Here is a 22,501-nt window from a genome sequence, read left to right on the forward strand (position 1 = left end):
TTGATTCTTTCAGTATTTATTTCTAAATTAACATGATTACATTCCCACTTCTGAAGTTTTCCCTGTTTGCATTATGTGTTGACTTCCTAGATGAACAATGAAGATTTTGCCCCTTTTGATCTTTGTCTTCATCATATATATGAAGCCTTTACCCCCAACCTCTCACTAAAGTTAAATTATAATGTTGGTTAGATCAACATTCAAATTTTAACATTATTATGATTATATGAACACTATTAGTAGCCAAGTCATATAATGAATTATCATTATTTTAATTTTTCTTTATAAGCTTTGTTTTCCTAGGCTTGGAACACTCTTCTCACATACTTTCTGCCTAGTTAACTCTTAGGTATCTTTTCAAGTCCTAATTAAATGTCATATTTTAGGGAAGCCCTCAAGGATCCTTTTCCTTTACCAAAGGTAAAGGGATTACTTAATGCCCTCCTTAACAATTCAAGCTTGGAGTGGGGGCAGAAGTGCTGTTACTGGTGGTGGGGGAAAAAATCATGCCATAGCGATGTACTCTTTGGACCCTGCTGTGGCCTCTTACATTTTCATAACTACTTATTAGTAGTATCAAATGCGTTCCTACAGAAAAATTAAATGTTACAGTCATTCATATTATAAAATAATGACATTTTTAGAGCATCACAGTGTCTCGTTAAGTATATCTGAGTAATCATCTAAAACTGAAGTGTCCCTAGTCACTGCTGACTTGGTATCCAATTGCAATTCATATAAAGCAAATCTTAGATTATTATGACTTAAAAGCAGACATTTTCATGTCTGCATACATTTAATTTGCATGTGACAGGTCCTGAAGCTAAAATATGGGATTTCTCCATTTAATACCAGGGATATGGCAACCCTCTCTGCTAAACAAATAAATAAATGAATGAAGTGGTAGTAGTGCCCTGGATTTGAAACTCAATTTTCTCAGCTCACGCAAACTCACAGGAGCCAGATGTATAATCCAGTATGTTAATTAATTAGTTCACAATGAGAAGTACAAATTATACCCCCCCACACCTTTGCCCAAAGTCAGGCTTGCAACTTAAATTCAGTTTTTGTTCTTGGGCTCCCCACTTTCCAGATTCCATTTAGACCATCCTTCTGTTAACAAGCGCTATATTTGGCTGCTGATACCGCAGTTTTCCCAGGTACATTCCAGGCCTCGGAGGAACATGCTAGTTCATGGCTGAACTTGGATATTTTCCAAATATCCATACTAAAAGGTTACTCTTAGATTTGATCTTTTGTGTGTGCTGATGCCACTTCATTCTGAGGGTATCTCGATACAGGCACGTTGTTCTACTATGCTTTATTGCACTTCACAGATGTTGCATTTTTGTCTGTTTTTACAGATTGAAAGTTTGTAGGAATACCATTCAAAGCAAGTCTATTGACAGTATTCTTCCAAAAGCATTTGCTCACTGGGTATCTCCGTGACAGATTTTATAATTCTCGTGGTATTTCAAACATTTTCATTAGTGCTGTATTTGTGATGAAGATCCATGATGGGTGATTATGATTTGCTGAAAGTTCAGATGACAGCATCTTTAAAAAAAAATGTATTTATTTGGGGGAGAGGAGCGGAGGGAGAGGGAGAATATCTCAAGCAGACTCCCTGCTCAGCCCTGAGCTGGATATGGGGCTCCATCTAATGACCTTGAGATCATGAGCTGAGCTGAAATCAAGATGATGCTCAAAAGGGAACACCTGGGTGGCTCAGTGGTTGAGCGTCTGCTTTCAATCAGGACCTGATCCCGAGGTCCAGGATCAAGTCCTGCATCAGGCTCCTTGTGGGGAGCCTGTCCCCCCTCTCTTTCTCTCTGTCTCTCATGAATAAATAAATACTTTTTTTAAAAAGATGATGCTTAAAAGACTGAGTCACCCAGGTGCCCCCAGATGATAGCATCTTTTAAGCAATAAACTATTTTAAAATTAATGTACTTTTTAAAAAAGACACAATGCTATGGCACACTTAATGGGCTACAGTACCGCACACACATAAAAAAAAATCGTTATCTGTACTGGGAACCCCCAAAATTCATTTGATTCATTTTACTCTGATTTTCACTTTATTGCGGTGGTGTAGTTAAGGAGCAGCATCTCTAAGGTATGCCTGCCTGTACACACCTTCTGCAGGAACCTGCCAGCCTCCAGGCAGAGGCCGACCAGGTACGGTTCCAGTCATGAGCTTGCCTCCTAATTAGGAACTGGTCCCTCTACCCTCCTGCTGGAGTTGACAGCAAAGGTCGCTTGGGATTTTTCAGAGTGCCCTCATGTGAATGTCTACCTCCGCCAGTGGGGTAAGACTTTATGCAACTGAAGGAAAGCCCCTGCATGGGTTTCAGGCAGGGCTCCAGAGAAGGGAGTAACACAAAAACAAAAAGCAGCACCAAGACGAGGTGGGTGGGCCCCAAGGGCCGTTTCACCCATTCATTTCGCCCAGAGAGGACCTCGAGGTGTCCTTGGGCTTGTGCTTTTTCAGGTTGCTGCGGCCTCCGACCTGGGCAAGGCGCTTACTTGAATTAATAAATCAGACACAGGCAGTGCCCCCCCCCCCACCCCCGCCTTCCCACCTGCACGGCGTGATCGGAGGCAACGCGCCTCCCTCCGGCCCCGACGCCAGGCTCCCTCCCCGACGCCCCGGGTGCCCTTCCTTTTGCCCGTGTCCAAGATGGCGGCCGGGGCGTCGCCGCCGCGTCGCGGCCCCGCCCCGCCCCCGCGCGAGCCGGCCCGCCCCTCCTCCCGCCCGCGGGGCCGCGCCGCGCGCTCCCGCCGCCCCTCCCCGCTCGAGCTCCACCCAGGTCGCAGGCAGCGCGGTCGGCGGCGCCTATTTCCCGCCATTGTGCGAAGTGGAGGCTGGGGGCCCGCACGCGCCTCCTGCCCGCGGCCCGCGGCTCCTCGCAGTCGCCGCCGCGGCCGTGGTTCCCCGAGGCGCGGGCAGGCCGGGCGGCGCGCGCCCCGAGGCTCGCGGTGCGTGGGCGGGCGGCGGGCGGCCGAGCCCCCGAGGAGGAGCCGCCGCGGCGCGGGACGCCGGGCCGCGCCGCCCCGGCCGCCGTCGGCGAGATGCCCTGTGGGGAGGATTGGCTCAGCCACCCGCTCGGGATCGTGCAAGGCTTCTTCGGTGAGTGGCGGCGCCGGGGGCGGGCCGGGCGGCCGCCGAGTTGCCCGAGCCCGGGGCCCGGCCGCACGCGGGGCTCCCCGAAGGCTCTCGCGGCCGGCGGGCCTGCGCGGGCGGCGCCGAGGCTCCCACCTGCCCGATTCGCGGCTCGCGGGCGGCCGGGGTGACGCGGCGAGGAGCCGGCGGTGGCGGTGAGCGCCGGCCTGGCTCCCGTCGGCGGCGCCCCGGGGCGGGGGGGGGGCGTGCTCCGTGCCCCGCGCCCCGCGCCCCGCGCCCCGCAGCTCGCGCAGGGGGGGCTCCTGACCCCCTCGGGGACCCGCCGGCACCGCGCGGGGAGCAGCGCCCTGCCTGCGGGGAGCCTGCAGGATATTTCAAAACTTCCGGTGTGTCGGGGGAGCGCTCGCTCGCCGCCCGAAGTTGGCTCTAACTACTCTATTACACGCATCCTCCCTTTTCGAGAGAAGATTGGGCGCCGGGGCCCAATTTTTCGTTTTCCTCTTAGGATGACTTTAGAACCCGCCGGGTGGCATCCCGTCTGTCTGCCCCCGGGCCGGAGCTCTGGCAAGAAATGTTGGAGCTGCCCCAGAAGGAGGTCCCTACGTAGAAAAGAGCAGAAGACGCCGCAGACAAGCCTATTATTGGTACATTTTAGTTGCAGTTGATTTTGCAAGTGGTACTTGGCTGCTGAGCGTCCTTGAGGGAAAGATTTATGTAGGCTCTGTGTGCGGGGCAGCTGGTCCTTTTGGGCCTCTCCCTCCTCCTCTCTCGCACTCAGGAGCGAGCGGTGCGAGGCAAAGCCGAGATCGCTTAGGTTGCAGCACCTGCAGCGAACTTAGCTCCTGGTGGGAGTGGCCCTAGTTCGGCTGGAGCACCGCGGGGCTTTGGCGAGAAGGCTTCAGGGGAAGCCAGATAGTCCAGCAGCTAAAAACCGGTGGCGTTAAACAGAAGTATTTCTTGCAGGACGGACTCAGCAGTGCTTTGTTCGTTTTCCCTATAATTTGATCTGGTTTAGTTTTCTGGTTTCCCAAGCCAAAACTAGAAGCACCAAATTAGAAGGCCTGGGGAGGCATCCGGAGGGTAGTCGGTGAACATGGAACGACCTGCTAAAGAAGAAATCTAGAACTGTGTGTGTGTGTATACATGTTTTTAAAAAGGTCCCCTCCCCCCCCGCCCCCCAAAAAAAATCACTATATCCATTGGGTGCTTTGAGGAAGGGGCATGTGTCCTTTTTTTTTTTTTTTTAAGATTTTATTTATTTATTCATGAGAATACACAGAGAGGCAGACACATAGGAGGAGGGAGAAGCAGGTTCCACGCGGGACTCAATCCCGGGAGCCCAGGATGGCGACCTGGGCCAAAGGCAGGCGTTAAACCGCTGAGCCACCCAGGGATCCCCACATGTATACTTTCTACTAAATCCTAGTAACTGATGTTCACAGTGAATACTGAAACCCATAATCGATGTCCCAAATAAGGGCCCTTGAAATGTGAAGATTAAACTGCACGGTTGGTGGGTGTAGATGCATAGGTACTTTTTAGGGAAAGCCCATCAAAAGTAAAAAGTTTTTGCACTTAAGGGTGAGGTTCCAGTTATGGCTATTTAGAAAATTTATATAGCACATATAATAATAGCGCAAATAGCACCTACTGTAGTCTGGATGAGTGAATGAGATAATTTCATATTTGATGTAGTTTTGAAAGTATTTGTTAGACTTTCGTGTCTCAAGTGTATGATCCCGGGGGGCACATCTTGTTATAGGACAGAAAGGACGCATTTAGATATAAAATACTGGCTTTATAGTATTTTGTATAAATTTTGTAAATTGTTGCAGGCACCTGGACCTTGTTGATGGGTTTCCCCACAGAATGTCTTAATTTCCCATATTGGTTGTGTCTTTTGAAAGGGAAGAAAATAACACGGCTCTATGGTCTTTTCTTTTTTTTTTTTGTAGAAGCTGTTCTAAATATTTTTATTTTTATTATTTTTTAAAGATTTTAATTTATTTATTCATAAGAGACACACAGAGAGAGAGGCAGAGACACAGGCAGAGGGAGAAGCAGGCTGCATGCAGAGAGCCCGATATGGGACTCGAACCCGGGACTCCAGGATCACGCCCTGGGCCGAAGGCAGTGCTAAACCGCTGAGCCACCCGGGCTGCCCTAAATGTTTTTATTGTATATTTTTATCATTGTGAACATGTTGGAAATCTTTATAATAGCATTACAGATAAGTTTCTGTGAGAAGTAATTTAGGTGTTAAACTTGTAGACTCTTTTTGGTCTTGTAGTAAATTGTTTTAAATTGATTTTTCACCCAGATAGAGAGATGTCTGTTGTGGTTTATGAGGCTTTGGCTCCACCATACCTAGCTCTCCAACCTCATCACCACATTCCCCCTCCAACTGAACCCTCTTTCAGTTCTTTGATTTTGAACCTTGCCTCTAGGCCTTTTGCAGCAGCTGTTTCCTTTGCCTGGTTTCCTCCTCCTCATTCTACTTGCACTTTCCTGGCTAACTCTTACTCTTATTTTGAGAATGTAAGTTAGGTACCCCCTGCTTTGATTACTACAGGATTTTATATGTCCTGAAACTTAACGTGTTAAAACTAAAACTGCAGGTTACTTTACCAGTAAAAGTGGGTTTATTGGGAAATAATAGAGTATTGCAATTCGGGACAAGCAAGCTATGGCAAACCACAGACAAGTCCCATAAACAAAGGAGAGGAACTTTGTTTTAAGAGAAGGAGGAAGTTAGGATGGATTATTTTGAAGGACAGCCAGCCCATTGGAGGGAAGTAGGAGTTGAGGGTGATGCTGTTTCTCAGTGGCTTAGTTGCAGAGATTGTAGACCCTTGTCAGAGATGCAGTATACACTTCTCCCTGTAGTGGCCTGTAATTGATGGTTTCCTTTTGAAGGTACTTCTGTACATTTCTTCTTGTAATTGACATAGGGTTGTGCAGCTCAGGGTTCCAGCCTCCCCTTCTAGCATACCAGGTAAACTTTAGCTGAGATTTCCCTTTATTAATTTTCACATATGAAAGAGGCAAGTTGTTGAACTTGATTCTTGAGTTCCTTTGCTACATTTTTACTCAGGGAATTCAGGGCCCTTTCTTACTCACCAGTATATCCTCATTGCCTGGAATACACCTTGTACATTGAAAATGTTCAGGGAACGTGTGCTGAAAGAGGCAGTGGGAAGACTAATCAGTTAAAAACAGTGTGAATTGGGATGGTTACTGTGATCACAAGTCTTAGACTTAGGACAGTTCTGGTGGACCTCCTATTAATAATTCAGAGAATTCATGATCCTACCAGGTAGGAGTTACTTTCACATGCAAGTCCTAATTCTTCTTCATTCAGATAAGAAACTTTGAAATTCTGCGAGTGGCCAATAATTACTGCAGGGGTGATAATTCATCTTTGTGAATCATTCCGTATTTTGATTTTGTATCTGCCATATTACAGTGGTTCATATGTAAATTTTTTCCTGTAAGCCTTCAGAAAATATCTTTAATGCTTCACTTGGAGTTTCTGAAAGATCTTATGTACAGGACATTGAGATCCAAAGGTTTAAATTATGATTTAGAAATACTTCAGTTCAGCATATCTTTGTTGGGCTCTGTGATGGCATAGTGAAAAGGTAGGAGTGTATATCGACTTTGATTTCTTTCACTGTTTGCTCTTTAGCTTGTTAGGTCAAGATCATTATTAGTTATATTCAAGGCACTTTGGTTGTATCTAACAACTAGAACTAGACTAGCTCACAAAAAAGCAGTGGTATGTGGAGGAGGGCAGAGAGAAGTATTTGATCACTAGCATTTTAGAGAATTCAAAGCAATAAAGTTGACTAAAAGTCTGCTTTTTTATTGTCCCCATGATTTTTTTTTTCTTAAAGATTTTATTTATTTATTCATGAGAGACAGAAAGAGAGAGAGGCAGACACAGGAAGAGGGAGAAGCAGGCTCCATGCAGGTAGCCTGACGTGGGACTCGATCCCAGGTCTCCAGGATTACGCCCTGGGCTAAAGGCAGTGATAAACTGCTGAGCCACGCGCCCTGCCCCATGATTCTTTTTTAAAAAAAGTATTAGAGCGTGCACGAGAGAGAAAGCATGAGCAGGGTGAGGGGAAGAGGTGAGGGAGTAGTAGACTCCCCACTGAACAGGGAGCTGGATGTGGGACTCGATTCTGGGACTCCAGGATCATGACCTGAGCTGAAGGCAGAAGCTTAACCAATCGAGCCACCCAAGTGCCCCTGTCACCATGATTCTAGGCAAATAATCCATCCCCTTTGATTTGTACCCACCTTAGATCTTTCCTACCATCCTGATCTTGGTAGGCCGCTGAGAAAAAGTATTTGTTATAAGTTCGGTCTCAGGACCCTGAGATCACAAGTCGAACTAAAATCAAGAGTCGGACCATTTAACTGACTGGTTTACCCAGGTGTCCTTGAGTGCCTTTATTTTTACAAGTTTTTTGTTTTGTTTTGTTTTGTTTTTTGAGATATACCTCACATAACATGAAATTAACCATTTAGAAATGTATAGTTCACTATCATTTGCATCACCCAAAAAGAAATTCTGTACCTTTTAGCAATCCTTCCAATTGCCCCCTCCTCCATTCCCTGGCAATCAGTCTACTTCTGTTTTTGATTTACCTCTTCTGGACATTCATGTAAATGGAATAAAAATGTGGACTTCTATGTCTGGCTTTTCACTTAGCATAATATTTTCAAGATTCGACCATGTAGTTTATATCAGCACTGTATTCCTTTTTATGATTGAAAATAATATTCCATTGCATGGATATATCCTATTTTGTTTATCCGTTCATTCATGGATTGACCCTTGGGTTTCCACTTTTTGGTTATTGTGAATGTTGCTGCTGTAAACATCCATGTGGAAATTTTTGTGTAAATGTATGTTTTCAGGTCTCTGGGTAATACCTAGGAATAGGTTTGCTGGGTCATATGATAATTTTATATTTAATTTTTTGAGGAACTGCCAAACTTGTCCAAAGTGGCTGCACCATTTTAAATTTTCACCAGCAATGTGTGAGGCTTCCAGTTTTTACATCTAACACTTGTTATTTTCTGTTGTTTTATTAGTTATAACCATCCTAGTGGGTGTGAAGTGGTAACTCCTTGTGATTTTAATTTGCATTTCCTAATAATTAATGATAATAGCATCTTTTAATATGCATCTTGGCCGTTTGTATATCTTCTCTGGAGAAATGTTATTGAAATCCTTTGCAGATTTTTTTTTTCTTTGCAGATTTTTTAATTGTACTTTTGTCATTGAGATAGGAGTTCTTTGTATATTCTGCATACTAGACTTATCAGATATATATGATTTGCAAATATTTTTTACCATTTTGTGGATTGTCTTCACTTGATAGTGTCTTTGGATGTAAGTTTTTCATTTTTTTGTGCATAATTCACTAATTTGTGTAAAGGAAAAGAAAGGAGAAACTTTCATAGCACTTGTATAAGTTTTCAATTTTCATAAAGTCCAATTTATCTCATTTCCCTTTAGTTACTATATTTAAGAACCCATTGTGTAATGCCAGGCCATAAAAACTTATACCTATGTTCTACGAGTTTTATAGCTTTATATTTAGGTCTTTGATTCATTTTGAATTAATTTTTGTATAAAGTATTTAGTAGGGATCCAAATTCATTCTTTGGCATGTGGATATCCAGTTGTCTGGCCAAAAGAACAATTTGGTTTTGGTTTATTTTTTTATCTTTACCAGTTTATTATAAAGGATATTATAAAGTATACAGATGAACAGCCAAATGAAGAGGTACACAGGGTGAGATCTGGAATGGTACCTCATACTTCTGTCTCCAGGGCACTGGGGTGTGTTAGCTACCTCCCAACAGTGAATGCATTCACCAACCTGGGGGTTCCTGCTCTATTTGTTGAAAAGATTGTTCTCTCCCCCGCTGAATGGTTTTGGCACCTTTGTCAAAAAATCACTGGAGCATAGGTGTGTAACTTTATTTCTGAACTCTCAATTCCATTCTATGGTCTATGTGTTTTTCCTTATATCACTACCATGTTGGCTTGATTGCTATAGCTTTGCAGTAAGTTTTTCAGTCAAGAAATTTGCGCCTTCAACTTTCTTCCTTTTTGGTATAGTTTTGCCTTTTCAGAGTCCCTTACATTTTTCATAGAAATTTAGAATCAGATCACCCATTTCTGCAAAAAGACAGCATTTTGGTAGAGATTACATTGAATCTGTAGTTTTTTTGATAATAGAGTATAATTAAGATTACAGACTCTAGAGCCAGACTGTTTAACTTCAGGCCCATACCCTGGGTATTTGGCTCCCTGGATCATTTTTTTAAATACCTCCCTTCTTTTTACTATGGAAGTATTTTCAGTAAAGAAAGAACAAACTGCAAAGACACAAGTTAAGCATTTACCAAATTGTGCCACTGATACGAATGTATTTTCTTGACTCGTTCTTTAGTTATAAAGCAAATAACTGAGAAGAATACATTTCAGTATTAAATCTGTTTAAATTCAGTGAAATATTTAATGTATGAGCTAAAAATTTGCACTTATACCTCTCATTTCACACTGTTTTATATATTAAATACAACTAAACACTCCCAGGTTATCTCATAGAAGTTTAGGACCAGTTTTGTTCCTTCATCTTTTCAATCACTGTGTTGTTCATTTAAAACCTGTTGTATGCATGTGGGACTCTAGAGTGCTACCCAAGGGTTGGTGGACACTAACTGCCCCTAAGCAAGTTTGTACTATTCTGGACCACTTAGAGATGGTCCAAACACTGTCCAAACAGATGCACTTAGTTGAGATTTTGTTGGGGAAAACTGACATCTTGACAATACTGAGTCTTTCTATCCATGAATGTGGAATATTTCTCCATTTATATGGTTCTTTAATTTCTTTCATCAGAGTTTTATAGTTTTCCTCATATAGATATTATACATATTTTGTGAGACTTATACGCAGCAATTTCTTTTGGAGGGATGCTAATGTGAATGGTATTGTGTTTTTAATTTCAAATTCCACTTATTCATGATAGCGTGTAGGAACATGATTGACTTGTGTATATTAACCTTGGATTTTGCAGTCTTGCTATAATTGCTTATTAGTTCCAAGAGGGTTTTTTGTGGATTCTTTTGGGTTTTCTATGTAGAAACATGTCCTTTGTGAATGGACACTTTTATTTTTTCCTTCTCTATCAGTATACCTTTTATTTCCCTTTTTTGTCTTCTTGCATTAGTTATGACTTCTAGTACAGTGTTGGAAAGGGGTGATGAGAGGGACATCCATGCCTTGTTCCTATCTCAGTGGGAAGCTTCTGGTTTTTCACTTATTTTTAATTCTTCAATTGCTTTCCTTTTGAATATAAAGGCATATTCTAAAAATTACTTCTTCCCTCCAGCAACTTTAGATACTATTTCAGGGTTTCCATTTCATAAGATGAGGAAATTAGTGTCTGTACAGCCCTCTACTGCTTCTGTCCAATTTGTATTCATCACTGTGTATTACCAAAGTTTATGATATTTTAGTGCTTTATCTGATTGTATTATAAGGTCAAAAACCAGTGAATAGCATTTACATTATTATGATTATATAATTGCTTTCCCTGTAGGACCTGCTAGTGTGTTTGGACCAGTAGTGAAGGAAGTATAATTATGTCATTAACTTATTTTGCTTTAAGGACAGTGTTTCAAGAGGCAAGGTCAAATATTTCTCTTACACTCCAAAGTTTACTCTCAAGCCATAATTTATAACTTTTCATCAGAAAATAGGTTTTACACTTTACAAAATACCTTATTTTTATCCCCCAACGTGGTTATGTTTTTTCTTTAATCTTTCAATGTCCTAGATCACACTCATAGATTTTCTGATAATTATTTTTGTTTTATTGGGATAAAAGGAATTTATTCTGATTTCTTTCGAATACTCCACTGTATTAACAGTTTATATAGGATCTTTGTGTCTTTATCTTTTGTCAACTTGGCTTCAAAGTGTGAAATTATCTGGACTTGGGACTTCATGAGATTGAAAGAAGGATCAGAAGCAGTTTCTCTCCTATCGATATTAGGTGTACAGTGTTCCTTGACCAAATTGTGGTAACAATAAGAACTCTGCCAGTCTTGTGGCAGTTTTGGCAATTTATTTTCTTTCAAAATTTATCCATTTCACTTGAATTTTTAATGTTTATAATCATAATATTTCACAGTTTTTAATATTTCTGTTATCTGTATCACATTTCTCTTTTTTCATTTTGTTCTTCTATGCCTATAAATATTTGTTCCTTTTAGTAATGTGTTGGGTTTTTTTTTGTTTTTTTTTTTACTTTTTTTTATGATTTCATTTATTAGAGCATGAGTGGGAGGAGGTGCAGAGGAGAAACAGATACTCTGCTGAACAGGAGCCAGCCAGGGGCTTGATCCCTGGACTCTGAGATCATGACCTGAGCCACCCAGGTGCCCCTTGTGCTCTGTTTGTATCTTGTTTTTATTTGTAAGATTTTATTCTTTCTTTGGATTTTCTTCTGAGCAGGCTTGCCAGAAAACTTGTCCATCTTAATATTAATGATTTGTATTCTCCATTTCATTGATTTTTGCCCTTTATTATTTTTTACTCTTTGGAGTTGCTCTATGCTCTTTTTCTTCTTAAATTGAATACTAATAAGCTCATCCATTTCCATTCTTTCTTGGTACTTGATAAATTTATTTGAATCTATAACTTTTTCTCTGAATGTCATGTTAGCAACCCATATACATTAAACTTTGTACCTTTCTTGTTATCTGTCTGGGAGAATTCCAGAATTACCCCTATCAATTCTTCTTAAGCTAAGGGTTATTTATTAGTGTGGGCTTCTTTGTTTTAAAAAATTATTATAGACATAAGGATGATTATATGTTAAGCTTTCCTTTTGTGGTGAGTTCTTATCTTGTCACATTTTGGACAGAGAACATACACCTGGCATCTATTGAGGTTTCCTCTGTAACTAGTACATAGAACTTTTTGTGAATGTCACATGTACTGAAGCTGTACTTTGGATATTTATATTTATTGGAGAGCTTATTATTGTCTTCATACCTGCTGTATGCTTTTGTGTTTTATGCTTGATTTATGTTTCTGAGAGGGCTATCTATGTTAAATAAAAGTCTCTAATTGAGATTTCTGTTTAGTTTTTCCTGTTAATTCTGAAAGGTGTTGCTTTATGCATTTTGAGGCTATGCGGTCAGGTGCATATGTATTTTCTTGAGTAGTACTGTGTTAAAACTTAATTTACTTAATATTGTATTGCTGCATTTCTTTTTCTTATTGAACAGAAATTTGATATCATTTTCATCAAGTTCTTCCAGCATTTCATTCATATTATTTATTTACTGAGAACTATGATGTCTTTGTGGATGTTCAGCTTGCCTTCTGAATTATTCCTCTAATTTGTGCCAGTTGCTTTTCAGGTTTGTTGCTTAATTGTTATGCTCGGATTTTTTTTCCCCATAGCATTCATGAATTAATTCTGTTGTTTCTTGGACCTTAAGTCTTCCTTTTTAGTGGATTCATTTTAAATTTAAAAATACATTTTTTAAAAGATTTATTTATCTTAGAGAGTAGCATACGAGCGTGAAGAGCAGAGGGAGAGATAATCTCAAGTGGATGCCACACTGAACACAGAACCTGACACAGGGCTGGATCCCAGAACCCTGAGATCACAACCTGGGCAGAAATTGAGTCAGATACTTAATGGACTGAGTCACTGGGGCACCCCTTAAATTTAAAAATATTTTTAAGAGGGACTCCTGGGTGGCTCAGTGGTTGAGCATCTTCCTTTGGCTCGGGTATGATCCGGAAGTGCTGGGATTGAGTCCCACATTGGGCTCTGTGTGGGGAGACTGCTTCTCCCTCTCTCTATGTCTTTGCCTCTCTCTCTGTGTCTGTCATGGATAAATAAATAAAAATCTTAAAAAAATTTTTTTTAGGAAAGGTTGTATGAGAAGAGAACAAGTGATACGTCACACAATGATTAAGCATTTCGCTAAGAAGATGTAAATGTAAATGTGCCTAACAGCAAACTTTAGAATGCATGAAGTAAAAAGTCATATAGCTGAAAAGAGAAAAAGAAAAATCTGTAATTATATTTGGTGATTTTACTACTTTTAGTACTTTCTGGAATTAGTGAATAAAATAAGGGACATAGAAAAACATCGTCAACCAAGCATATCTAATTGTTATTTGTAGACTACTCCACTAACATCAGTAGAATATACTTTTTTTTTTTCTAAGTGCACATGGAACATTCACCAAGATAAATCACATCCTGGATCATAAAACAATATTAACAGATTTTAAGGAGTTGAAATCATCAGATATGTTCTCTGACCATAATGAAGTTAGATTAGAAATCAGTAACAGATGACAAGAAAATTCAAACTTGTGGAAATACTTCTAAACAATCCATGGATCAAAAAGTCTCAAAGGAAATTTTAAAATATTTTGGACAAAATGAAAGAAAACCTAGCATGTCAAAATTTATGGAATACAGCCAAAGATGTGCTAAGAGACATTAAGTACACGTATTATTAGAAGAAAAGATCTCAAATCAATAATTTAAGCTTCTACCTTAAAACTAGAAATGAAGAGCAAAATAAATCCAAGTAAAAGGAACTAATAAAGATAGGTCAGAAATTAACAAAGTTGAAAGCCGAAGAGAGGATCAATGAAACCCAAGGCTTTTTTTTTTTTTTTTTAACAAAGGGATCAATGAAATTCATAAATTTATAACCAGACTAGCAAAGGAAAAAGAAAAAGGAAGACACAAATTACCAGTACTGGGAATGAAAGAGGAGATGACACTATAGACTATCATGGAAAGGATAACACAAGATAGCTCTGTGGACATAAATTCAACAAGTTAATGGAACAGTTCCTCAAAAAAAACAATTTGTTTTCTGTTTTTACTGTAACAAATCTCCACAAACTTAGTGGCTTAAAACAACATAAACTTACTATCTTATAGTTCTGGAAACCAGAATGATGTGGGTCTTACTGAGTAAAGTTGTCAGCAAGACTGCATTCCTTTTCTTGGGGCTCTACGGGAGAATCTGTTTCCTTGTCTTTTTCCAGATCCTAGAATCTGCCAATGTTTCTTGGCTTATGGTCCCCTTTGAGTTCTTTTTTTCATCACTGATTACTACTTCTGTCTCACTTTTCCACGTTAAAGTACCCTTGTGATTATATTGGACCCACCCAGAAAATCTCCTTGTTTCAAGGTCCGTTGATTATCAACTTTAATTCCATCTTCTACCTAAATTCCCTCTTTGTTGTGGAACATATTCACAGTTTCTGGGGATTAGGATGTGGCCATCTTTTGTGGGGGCATTATTCTGCCTACTACAACCACATGTTATCCACACCCACCCAAGATGAAATAGATAACCCTCCCCACCAATTCCCCCCTCCTTCCTGTATCCCCCTAAGAGCTTTCTGTTCTAATTTTTATTTCTATAAACTTGGTACCTTATGTAAGTGAAATCCTATAATATTTGCCCTTTTGTGTCTAGATTATTTCACTTACCAGAACGCTTGTAAGGGTCATCCTTGTTGCCCTCATTGTTTGACAAAGGTAATTCAATAGAAAAGGATCTTTTCAATGAAGTTGTTGTAACAATTAGATATTTATTTGCAAGAATATGAATTTTAACCAAGAATTTCATACCTTATGCAGAAATTAACTTAACATGGGTCACAGATCTAAATATAAAACCTAAGATTATAAAAATACAAAACTTTTAATGTGGAATTTCAGAAACAACAGGATTATACTGAATAGAGAAAAAAATAAAACAAGAAGAAATCAGAGAGGGAGACAAACCATGAGAGGATCTTAATCATGGTAAACAAACTGAAGGGTCACTAGAAGGGGGACGTGGTGGGGGTAGGGTAACTGGGTGATGGACATTAAGGAGGGCATGTCATGAAATGAGCACTGGGTATTATATAAGACTAAGGAATCAGTGAGCTCTACCTCTGAAACGAATAATACATTATGTGTTAATTAATTGAATTTAAATTAAAAAAATTAAATGAAAACCAAAAAATATTTTATATGTACATATACATATACATAAACAGAAGATCTTTGTCACCCAGGGTTTGACAATGAGTATTTATTTACTTATTTATTTAAAGATTTTTATTTATTTATTCATGAGAGACAGAGACACAGGCAGAGGGAGAAGCAGGCTCCATGCAGGGAGCCCGATGTGGGACTCGATCCTGGGTCTCCAGGATCACGCCCTGGGCTGAAGGCTGCACTAAACCGCTGAGCCACCCAGGCTGCCGGACAGTGAGTTTTTAGACATGCATAAAACAAAAATTTGATAATTACCAGAACAGAAGTTTTTTTTTTTAATTTTTTATTTATTTATGATAGTCAGAGAGAGAGAGAGAGAGAGAGAGAGAGAGAGGCAGAGACACAGGCAGAGGGAGAAGCAGGCTCCATGCACCGGGAGCCCGAAGTGGGATTTGATCCAGGGTCTCCCAGATCGCGCCCGGGGCCAAAGGCAGGCGCCAAACCGCTGCGCCACCCAGGGATCCCAGAACAGAAGTTTTTATTCTGTTCTGCAAAAAGTACTGTTAGACTAGAAAGATGAGCTATTAACTAGAAGAATATATTCGAGAATCCTAGAGAAAACTTGTATCCAGAATATAAAGAAAGGATAATGGGAATTAACCCAATTGTAAAAAAGGTCAAACATTAAATAGATGCTTCACTAATTCAGCATCATAGCTCCTAGGAAATGCAAATTTGAACCATGATGAGATATTACATACCTATTAGAACAGCTAAAATTGGAAAACATAGTGACAGTACCAAATTGGGTCAAGGATACAAACAACTGGATCTCTTACATGTTGCTGGTAAGAATGCAAAATGGTGTAGCCACTCTGGAAAACAGGCAGAATCTTACAAGTCAATCGTACGTTGACCATATACCCCAACTGTCCCATTCCTAGGTTCTTACCTAGAGAAAGAAAAGTTCGTGTTCACACAACCTGTACACAAACATTTATAGTTGTTTTGTTTATAGGTATTAAACCTGGAGACAATCTAAATGTCCTTCAACAAGTAAATGGAGAAACAAATTGTCATTCAGCTATACCGTGGAATATTATTCAGTGATTAAAAGAAACTATTAAATATACTCATGTGAGGGGGTTCCCAGGACCACTTCTATCTTTAGAGATTCACTAGAAGGATTTACTGGGACTCCGTATATAGTTGTATTCAAGGCTAAGATTTATTATAGCAGCACAGTAAAGATCCATAGTGGATCATAAGGGAAAAAGACCTGGATGGAGTTGGAGGAATCTGTGTGTAGGCTCCTCTGTTCTCTTCCCATGGGAGAATTCATAGGTTGGAAGACTCACTTTTGTTAAGATGTCAGTTCTCCTCAAATTAATCTGTAGATTCAATACAATTTTTGTCATAATTTCAGCAGACTTTACACAGAAGTCAATAAACTGGTCCTCAAAATTATATAGACATGTTGAGGATGAGAATAATCAAGACAAACTTGAAGAACTTCAGTACTTAATTATAAGACTTAAGATCAAGCCATAGAGGTTAAGACAGTATGAGTATATTAATACAGCAAAAAGATAGACAAATAGATCAGGGTAATACAATAGAGAATGTAGAAATAGGCTAAAGTAAGTACAGTGAGTTGATTTTTTGACACAAATGCCAAAGCAAATCAGTGCTAGAAAGCAAACCTTTTAATTCTGAAACAAGTGGATAGCTTTTTGGGAAAAAGTGAGCCTTGCCCTATGTTACAATATAAACAAAAACATTCGTTTGATGTTGGCTACAGACCTAATTGTGGAAAATAAACCTAAGAGAATATCTTCATGACCCTGGGGTCTGTAAATATGAAAGAAAAACTTGGCAAATTTGGCTTAATCAAAATGAAAAACTTCTCATCAAAAGACATACAAAAAGAATATCAAAGAGAAAGTACAGCTTAGGGGAAAATAATGTGCCCTATGTTTATATCTGACTTAAGACTTACGTCTAGAATACCCAAAGAATTAGTACAATCATTGATGCCACAACAGACCTATTTTTAAAAATGGACAAAATAGTGAATAGGCACTTCATGAAAGAATTTATTGAAATGGTCAATAAACATGAAAAGTGTACGTCATTAGGGAAATGCATATTAAGACCACAGTGACAACAGACCAGTATGTATCCAGCACAATGACTGGTATTGAAGAGATTGACAAGATCAAGTATTGGTGAGGTAGAACCAGCTAGAAGCTCGTACATACACTGTTGGTGAGAACCTATGTATTTTTTTCTTACTCAGTTCCCTTGGCTCTTAAACTAGATCAAGCTCAAGTGCAATGGTGCTCAAATTCAGATGGCCAAGAATTCATAGGAAATACGATAAAGTGATACGTGTGTGCTAAGCATGACTCTTGGTTGCAAGTGACCCAACTTGGTCCTACTTAAACTCAAAATGATGAATACGTTATCTTAGGTAATCCAGTTCATGGGTGGGTTAGTGCCAGGCTCAATTACAGCCAAATAATTACACTGTGTGTACAGGAATCTGCCTCTCTGTTTTCCTCTGGAATAGCTTAATTTTGAGAAAACTTAGTCATGGGGGCCACATGCAGCTCTCAGGCACTGAGTGTTCTACATACTTGAATAGTAGTGCCGTCCTTGTTCTTGCTTAATTGTCTGGAATACACGAATTTCTTATACCTCAGCATGTTTCAGTTCTACCCCTTTTTCAAGGCCTGGCTCAAGTACCACCTCCATCAATAGCCCTCTTCTGAGATTATTTGACCTGCGTTAGATTCTCTTTGCTTTTGGCTGTTATTATTTACTGCTTCTTTAAGTTCTTTAGCTATCAGTATCCTTATTGAACCTAGTAGAGTGCCGGACACACTGTAGGCTTAATAAATAATGGACAGTTATTGCATGCTTTATTTATTTATTTTTCTTAATTATCTGTTGCAGTCCCTTAATTGTTGGGCAGCAACAATTTGTAAGGTGGCCTTAGAAGATCCTGTCTGTATACCCATACCTTACCACCTTCCAGTCACTGTCTGATGGAGCCTTGTCATCTGTTATGTGGCATGGTCATGTTCATTTGTTTTTGCTCTTTCTTTTCTTTTTAAAGTAAGCTCTGCATCCAACACGTGGTTTGAACTTACCACCCTGAGATCTAGAGTCGCATACTCCACCAACTGAGCTGGCTAGCCAACCCACCCACCCCTGCCCCAAGCATGTTCATGGTTCTTACACATATGCAGTCAGAAAAGCAGTGTTGGTATGCTGTCATGACTGTGTATCAACCTTTTCTTTAAATAGCCGTTTTCAGTGGAAGCAAAAACACTCATTCTTTTTAATTCTTTTTGTCTAATTCTACTAGTAATCATTTATTGACACTTACCTAATACGGTAGTTATTCTGAAACTTTGTCAGAATCACTTAGAGGGCATTTTGTTTACATATTTATATTTTTATCACAGTTTGCCAATGACACTTTATTTTTTCTTCTCAAAATCCTATTCTGTAGTGTCCTTGGCCCTTTTTGCCTGAGTGCCAAAGAGTCAGGCATTGGCATGGGCCATGTGAACACTAGCCATTACCTTGTAGTTTCCTCCTCCTCCTCCACATGACTCTAGCTTTCTCCTCGTAAACTTTCCATATGGGCATGACTCGTCCCATCAGCTGGGCAGCCAATTTGAGGTCTTTAGCCGAGCTGTCTCCCTTTTGGGGGGCCAAGGGCTTCCTGGGAAGAGGGTAAGCTTGGGGTAGTATTCTCATGGCCACTGCAGGAACTCTGTGGACTTGTTTTGCCTTCTTGGATCCACTGGGATCGATCCCAGTGGGCCCTGCTACCTTCTTGCAGACACCAGCGTCTTGTAACTCTTCTGAGCTGAAGCCCCTGCTAGTGCACTCTTTCGGGTGCCTCACTGTGGCCGGAGGGGTCCAGACACAGGGCAGGGGTGTTAGTAGAATTCTATGAGTATTTCTAGCAATCAGCTCTAACAAATAGAGGCAGTTCCTTTACTTCACTACATAGCACTTAGGTGATGAGTATAAATGGTGGAAGTACTGGCTAGCTATGTGGTTTGCTTGTTCTCCCAAATAGGTATTCCTAATTTTGTCAGTAATGTATTTTGGTCTTGGTCAATTCCTGTAATTTTTTCCCAAAGCCTTGGTTTTCTTACCTTTTTTTTTAAAAAAAAATTATTTTTAAGTAATGTACACAACATGGGGCTTGAACTTAAAGTCCTAAGATCAAGAGTCACATGCTCTACCAACTGAGCCAGCCAGGTGCTCCGGTTTTCTTTAACGTGACATTAAAAGCCGTTTTCTCATCATTTTGCAGTCATCATTGTAAGAGGCACCAGTGGATGCTAAATCTGGGGGTTGTGGCAAGATTCATAAATTTTTTTTACCTGGTCTTAAAGTGTCTCCTGCCATATTACTTAATAGTTGCAAAGGGGAAAAATTTTACTGTGAGGGGAAGATGGACATCTTGTCTCTAGATGGTCCCATTACAAGGGCACAGCATCACTTATAGAACAGTCTGCCCGATAGTGCACAACTGCAATCCAATCATATGGGAACATCAGACCCAAAGTGAGGAGCATTCTACATTTTTAGACAGTTTGTATTCCTCTTAAATATAAATGTTATAAAACATACAGAGGTTGAAGGACTGTTCCAGATTAGAGACATAGCTAAGAGCAATATGCGATCCTAGACTGGCTCTTGTACTGAAGAGGAAAAAGTGCAATCAAGGATAGTATTGGAAAAAAAAAAAAGAAAAAAAAAAAAGGATAGTATTGGAATATGGATGGTAAGTTAGATAAAAAGTATGGTATCAGTTTGGAATTTCCTGAGGTTGGTAACAGTATCGTTATATAAGATAATCTTTGTTCTTAGGAAAAACACATTGAAATACTTAAAAGGCAAAGGTTTATGATGTGTATAACTTAATCTCAAGTGAGTCAGAAAAATATATATGAGAGATGAGATAAAGCAAATGGAACAAAGATACAGGTATTCTTTGTACTATTCATTTGAGTTTTTTTTTTTGAAGTTTGAAATCATTCCCGAAATGGGAAAAAAAAAGTTTTAGAAGAACTCCCTTTAATTTTAGGGTAGTTGTAAAGAAAATATCTGTCTAAAAATGTTTTCAAAAAGCGTTGTGCTTTACAAATGATAGTTCGTATGCTGCTTTGTTTAAGTAATTTCATATCTCATCCTGTGGGTATTCTCAGCTAGGTTGCTGACCGCCCTGCGTTGTAATACTCAACCCCCTTGGTAGGGCGGCTTCCTGAGTGCCCAGCGCAGCGGCGTTCCACCCGACTGTGAAGTGCCTCCTGTGACCCTAGGCTATTGTTAGGTATTGTACCTTTAGTTTTGAAAAGTATATTTTTCTTTCAGCCCAAAATGGAGTTAATCCTGACTGGGAGAAGAAAGTAATTGAATATTTTAAGGAAAAGCTGAAGGAAAATAACGCTCCTAAATGGGTAAGTTTATTGTTATTCTTGGGGGAGAGCCTTGGGCTGACTTCCAATTTTTCTCAGTAGAGTGGTAACCCACATGAAATTTTAGTATATGTGCTGCCAAAACAATCACTAAAATTTTAGACTATATACATTAAAGTGTACTGTCTTCTGCTTTATGTGCACATGAATTAAAAGATTTTGCCCTTTTCCAACTGAAATTTTAATTTCAGGCAATTCATTGCTTCTGTATTGGTGCCTCTAGGTGGCAGTAATTGACCGTGTTACTTTCAAATCAAATCAGTAATTGCGAGATTCTCGATTATCTTTGTTTTATTTCATTTAAAAAGAATTGGTATGTACTAGTCTTAAGAGCTCAACAAAGCAAGTGCCTGCTACTTGAGAAGTGTTCTTAAGGAAAAGCATCCTTTTACATTAGAATCAGATGTCACTATACGAACTTGGAAGGACATAAAAAATACTTTTGTGTCTAGCACTTTTATGTTGACTCTTGAGTTTGCTGGCTTCCTAATGGGTCTTGGTGTGTGTGTGTGGGAGGGTTGGGTTCTGGATATACAGTCTCTGTATATGTGCTTACAGTTTTACAAATAGTATCTTACTGACTTGTTTTTCTTTAAGGTACCATCACTGAATGAAGTTCCCCTTCATTATTTGAAACCTAACAGTTTTGTGAAGTTTCGTTGCATGATTCAGGATATGTTTGACCCTGAGTTTTACATGGGAGTTTATGAAACAGTTAATCGAAATACAAAAGCACGTGTATGTATTGCTTTTTTTCATGAAACTTTCTGTTTGTAATTAGTGGTATTAATTTTATCCTTGTTTATGGTGGTTTTGAATCAGATATACTGATATGATACTGTTATCCTTTGTTTTCGATCATAGGTCCTTCATTTTGGAAAATATAGAGATGTAGCAGAGTGTGGGGTATGTATCCTTAAGATACAGAAAACATTTTAATAAGAATTTTTTCTTAAGCAGCGAATTTATTTCTTTTGGTTGATCTCAAGTGTGTAAATAAGTTCTAAGAAGTTATGTGAAATGTTTTATTCACCTCTTAGTTAAGAGTTTCTTTGATACTTTTTTTATCTTCTAAAAATCTCTTAAGAAGGTGGAGTATTGTAAATAACAAAACTAATGCCTTTATTCTCCTAATATCTATACTTGGTTTCAAAATTACAAGTTATAATAAATTCTTTTAAAGTAAAAATGTAAGATTAACTTAGGACTTAACACTTTCTAAGTTAAATTTCATTAAATCCTGTTTTCTTAGGAAAAATATTTTTAATAAACTAAGCTTTCTTTGATAGAAGTAATGGAAACTCTTACATATCTGTAATGGGAGAGGCAAGAAGGCAGAGGACACTGGATATAATTATGGTTGTGAAAGCGACAGTCTTGAGGTAGAAACTTAGCAGAAAGGCAGTTACAGAGGAATTACAGTATATCTGTATTTTTTGAAATTGGGTTTTAATGTGGTTCCTTAGAAACTGTGATGGTAATTGTCAGTTGTTGGGGAAAAAAAAACAAGTATCACAGATGACAATAGATCAGGCCAGTGCTTAAGTAGAAAGGTAGCACCTGGTGGCGTTACCTCTGTTCTCTGTCTAGTTCTCTGCTTTGCTGACCCAGAATCTTAGATTATCTGGGGCTTTTTACATTCTGGGAGTCTGACCCCTGGTTACCCAAACCTCAAGAGATAGATTTATAAGCCCTAATACCAGCACATCAGTTCAGAGTAGAAGCTGTGCCTGATTGAGTGAAGTGTTCTAGCTCAGGGCCAGTCCTGACAGAAGAACAGGCCTAATTTGAAA

General features: G+C 39.5%; 1 protein-coding gene and 1 long non-coding RNA gene across 3 annotated transcripts in view; one reads left to right on the forward strand and one right to left on the reverse strand.

The window, feature by feature from the left end:
• On the reverse strand, nt 1-2,712 carry LOC140620773 (uncharacterized). The gene is made up of 2 exons (XR_012020477.1): nt 2,586-2,712; nt 1-1,557 (listed from the first exon to the last, which is right to left on the reverse strand). It is a non-coding gene; the product is annotated as an uncharacterized lncRNA (long non-coding RNA).
• A 271-nt stretch (nt 2,713-2,983) lies between these two features.
• Nucleotides 2,984-22,501, forward strand: part of MCMBP (minichromosome maintenance complex binding protein) — a 49,619-nt gene continuing 30,101 nt past the window's right edge. For both annotated transcript variants that reach the window (XM_072805100.1, XM_072805101.1), the window contains exons 1-4: nt 2,984-3,133; nt 20,605-20,690; nt 21,306-21,446; nt 21,573-21,614. In XM_072805100.1, coding sequence (XP_072661201.1) covers nt 3,076-3,133; nt 20,605-20,690; nt 21,306-21,446; nt 21,573-21,614 — 327 coding nt within the window. In that variant the 5' untranslated portion in view covers nt 2,984-3,075. The remainder of the gene's footprint in view (nt 3,134-20,604; nt 20,691-21,305; nt 21,447-21,572; nt 21,615-22,501) is intronic.

This window comes from Canis lupus, chromosome 29, assembly GCF_048164855.1.
Source record: "Canis lupus baileyi chromosome 29, mCanLup2.hap1, whole genome shotgun sequence".
Taxonomy (NCBI): domain Eukaryota; kingdom Metazoa; phylum Chordata; class Mammalia; order Carnivora; family Canidae; genus Canis; species Canis lupus.